Source organism: Anser anser, assembly GCF_964211835.1.
Source record: "Anser anser genome assembly, chromosome: 3".
NCBI classification, from domain to species: domain Eukaryota; kingdom Metazoa; phylum Chordata; class Aves; order Anseriformes; family Anatidae; genus Anser; species Anser anser.
The window spans coordinates 94,352,851-94,356,985 of NC_139722.1; the positions used below are offsets into that span (position 1 = coordinate 94,352,851).

At 33.7% G+C, this 4,135-nt stretch overlaps 1 protein-coding gene across 3 annotated transcripts in view; it reads right to left on the reverse strand.

Moving 5' to 3' along the window:
• Window positions 1-1,296: 1,296 nt before the first annotated feature.
• The window catches only part of CAMKMT (calmodulin-lysine N-methyltransferase), a 220,595-nt gene continuing 217,756 nt past the window's right edge, over window positions 1,297-4,135 (reverse strand). For 2 of the 3 annotated variants that reach the window (XR_014581536.1, XM_083828822.1), the window contains one exon: window positions 1,297-3,372. Coding sequence is in view for 1 of the 3 variants with exons in the window: in XM_083828822.1 (XP_083684948.1) it covers window positions 3,295-3,372 (78 nt within the window). In the remaining 2 variants the exon portion in view is untranslated. Of the gene's footprint in view, window positions 3,373-3,407 lie in introns of those variants that run through there. The other variant, XM_083828823.1, reaches the window with a different exon arrangement.

Sequence of the window (4,135 nt, forward strand, 5' to 3'; positions counted from 1 at the left end):
AGTTGCAATGGAGATGTAACACTTGACAAACCTTATGCAGCCAGGCTCAAGGCATAAGAACGCTTTTTCATGGAGGGAACAATTTTAATCCCACTTCCCTCCTCATGCAAACATGTAGCCAATAAGCCATGGGCAAAATGTGAATGACTTGTCTAATAAGAATTTCGCAGCTGGACTGGTACCTGGGGTAGCAAGTTTTCCTGCCTCATCTCACATTCTTAAGACATTTTCATTTTGAATCAAACTTCTTTCCAAATAGAAAGATTTATCCTGTTATTCCAGAATGCTATCAGATAGGGCTAGTTTGTAATTTTAAAGAAAGCCTTTGCCAGATCTCAGACAAGGAAATGGAATATCCTGTTCTTAGTCTTTTCTATTCTCAAGATAACAATCCCCTGCCCATGGCACCAGCTGCACTAGAGCTGCACCCTAGAACACATCCATAAGAAGACCCTTTCTCTCTGCCATTTTTCTCTGGGAAATGAGGAAGACACAGTATTGCTCTAAAAACTACCAGTATATGTGAAGGAAGACTTGCATCAGCCTAACATTCTCTCTCAGTGAAGACAGCATAGCTTGCACGCGTTGCCGTTCATCTTCAAAGTGCTTTGCAAGCACAGAATGATTAAGCTCAATATTCTGCTACTGAGCACAGTAAGCTATATCATTAAAAATACACCACGTATCAGACGCTAGTTAAAGCACGTCACATGAAAGGCTCTGATACATTTTATAAGTATGATTTGATAAGCTGCCTAACTTTTTTTTTTAGCAAAAATATTTGATGTATTAATAAACACTGTAATTTTTATTAAAATTAAAGAGCTCAGAAGCAATTTATCAAATCCCTACTGAAGTGAGAGATGCTGAGTTGTCTACAAAAACCAGCACTGTTAATGCCTCACAAATCCTACATCTATGATTTTTCAATATCCATTTTAAAATAAAGAAAAAAACACACACAAAAAAACAAACAAACAAAAACAACACCATCCAACACAACAAAATATCAAGAAGAGAGCTGGCTTATATACCTCTAAAATATGGCCCAAACCTGCAAACACTTATGTAGATGAGTAACTTTACTGCCTGCAGAGCTCCAATGTGAGTTTGCAGGATGAAGCCTAAAAGCATCTTTGGTAAACAAGCCTTCAATTACACACTTTAAGGATGGCAGCACCTGTGCAAAGCCTTCAACTCAAACTAAAGAAATAAAAGCAATTATCAGCTACTAATTTGAGTAAAACTGTTTTCTTCTTAGAGCTAAAAACATAATTTTCAGTGACACTGGTTCTATTTTTGGCAACTAATAATATTTATTAGATTATTGTTACAGCAGACATTCAAGCCCTCTCAAAAATAAATGGATCACATATTGTAATATTTTACCATTTTTTACAGCCCTTTGTTGATCATAAAGATTTCCTTGCACATGTTTTTAGAGAGAACAAAGGCATTGCTGTATGTGATAAACAGAACAAAACAAATGAAAATAAAGACACCTTTAGAGCAATTTTAAATTACTTCCAACTACTTTTCATTTCCTATTAGACAAGTGTCTTCCAATAAGAGTTTGAATATGAAACTCATACCAGCTATAGAGAAGATATACTACTCAGTTCTAGTATAAATGGTTGGTTTGCATTGCCCCGGTCTTTATCTAACACTGAGAATAGGCTGCTTTTTATCAAAAGAGGAATAAATTGCTGTTATTGTGATGTTAGCCCATCACTTGGCATTGCAATTCAAGTTTTTGTGAGAAAGAAATGTATGATCTAACTGCGACTTGACCTATGCCTTCTGAGATCCATCTAGGTGCTCTAATGGAGCATAAAAAGTACCGAATACAAGGACATGCAAACTGGTAGTAAAGAAATTTGTTTGAGAAGAAGAGTGAAGAGAAAGTGACTTTCATGAACTTGTGGTTTACATGCTGCCCAATTTGTTGAACATGGAAGAACGTTTATTGCCAAACTGCAATTCTTTTAATTAATGTATTTCAGCATGATCCTTCCTTGCATCTAGTACCTCCCTCCCTCAGTTATCCCTGTCTCTCTCTTTTTAACCATTTTAAAATTGTTCTGGCTTAAGAGACTGTTACAGGACTCTTTAAGGATCCAGGCTCTTTTTCCAAGAGTTAGTAAAATGTTCTATTAACATGTTAAGGGAAAAAGAATTAATTCCTGTCCCTTTGTAGGATTTTTTCTTTCCCAATACAAGAAGTCATATTAAATGTTTATCAAATACTTGGGCCATGATATATCACAATATAAACTAATTTGAGTGAGATAGTCTGATTACATTACAAAATCCTTTAGTTGTTATAGTCTTTCTCAGAATCTATCAAAAAAGGATGCATTTTTAAAAGCGATTTCTAGAATAGTAGCATTTAGATTTTAGTCCTGATAAAGGCTCACTTTCCATTCATAGTCAGAACCTAAATGTGCTCTTCTTGTACCTAAACAGATAATAAGCACTCAGCACACTCCCCCTTCTTGACACAACACACTGAGACTAATCACACATAATTGGAGAGGAGGAGCAGAGGGGCTGGGCAGGCTATTGTGTCCAAAGGACAAATGGTCAGTTTATGAGGCTTTTGTCTGATGTATAATTTCTTATACATCTAGAAAAGGAAAAGTCCTGCTGAAAAAAATAAAAATAAAAAATCATATAGATCACACACACACACATATATATATATTTAAAAAAAAAAAAGAAGCCTTCATCACTGAATCAAATGAGGACATTTCAATCATCAATAGAAAAATCAACAGTGGAATTAAAAAAAAAAAAAGGTAAAAAAAAAAAAAAGGTGCTCTTTTAAAAAATCCTAAGACAACTATTTCCTTATTAACTAAATGTGAATGCATTTGTAACTTTACAGGCAGTTATGAAAAACCACAAAGTATATTATTAATGTATTTCCAAATATAGCCCCAAAATAACATTTAAAGAGGTTAACAAAGTACATGCAAGGTTAAAGGCACAAAAGAGAAAGAAACCAGTTTTTACACTTTGGTTAATGTATACATTTGACATCTGATGGCTTTTTGGCTGGAATATAATTGGAAAAATGCGTTCTAAATTGATACCAAAACAACGTCTCAGTGTTTACACACTGTGAAACAAACCACAATACCTTCTTCAGCACTTAGATTAAAATATTTCTCTGATGATGACTTGGGAACAAAAGGGGAGAGCAGAATCCTCTCACTTCCTGACCATCCACATACACAGGTTAATTTTCAGTAGACCATCTTAAAACTACAACAACAACAAATGTGTCATCCTCTATCTGTGTTTGGTTAAAACAAGAAGAAGAGGGTAATGGATGTTTTCATCATATGTATCTTTTTCTTCATTTTTCAACTGCAAATAAAAAATGGAAAAAGTAAGCAAACTATATGGAAGTATTTAAAAAATACTGGCAGTTCTTGCTTAACTATATTCCTTAGTGCAAACAATACTACTAAATATTAAACATTTAACAACCACAAGAAGGAAGCTTAAGGTCAAATACTATCACAGGTATGGAATAGTGTGTGAAATATTACCATGAACTAGTTAGAGTTTGTATTCATGCAATAAATAGTTGCACATTACTTATAAAAATGTGAGGTCCCAAGCTGCTGTATTAAAGAAAAAATTATATTCAAGAGAGATTTAAGGTCTGAATTAAATCCACTAAGCAAGAAACTTCAGAATAGATGATAAAAGTTTCTCTCTCATCAGCCTAACTCTTTCAGTGTATTTGGTATTTAAGATCAAAAATTGTTTCAGACTTATGAAATACCATAGTACTACCTGAAGGTTTACATAATTGCAAGCCACTTCCAGGGCTGTAGTGCGGTTCTTGGTGGGCATATTTATTAATTATTCTTAATTTATAAAAATCTTATTGTAAGAGACAATTATCACTTGATGATTCAAATGATACTATTCAAATTGGTAGGGGTAATATTACGTGTGCTTTTCTGATCTGCGCTAAAAGAATAGGTTTCTAAAAAAATATTTTTTTCTATGGAAACTACTCATAAGTATTACATTTTGTAATCACATCACATGAACTTATTTGCATATTTTTAATACAAGCCTAAGGAAGAAATGTGAAAAAAAAATGCCTTTAGCCACA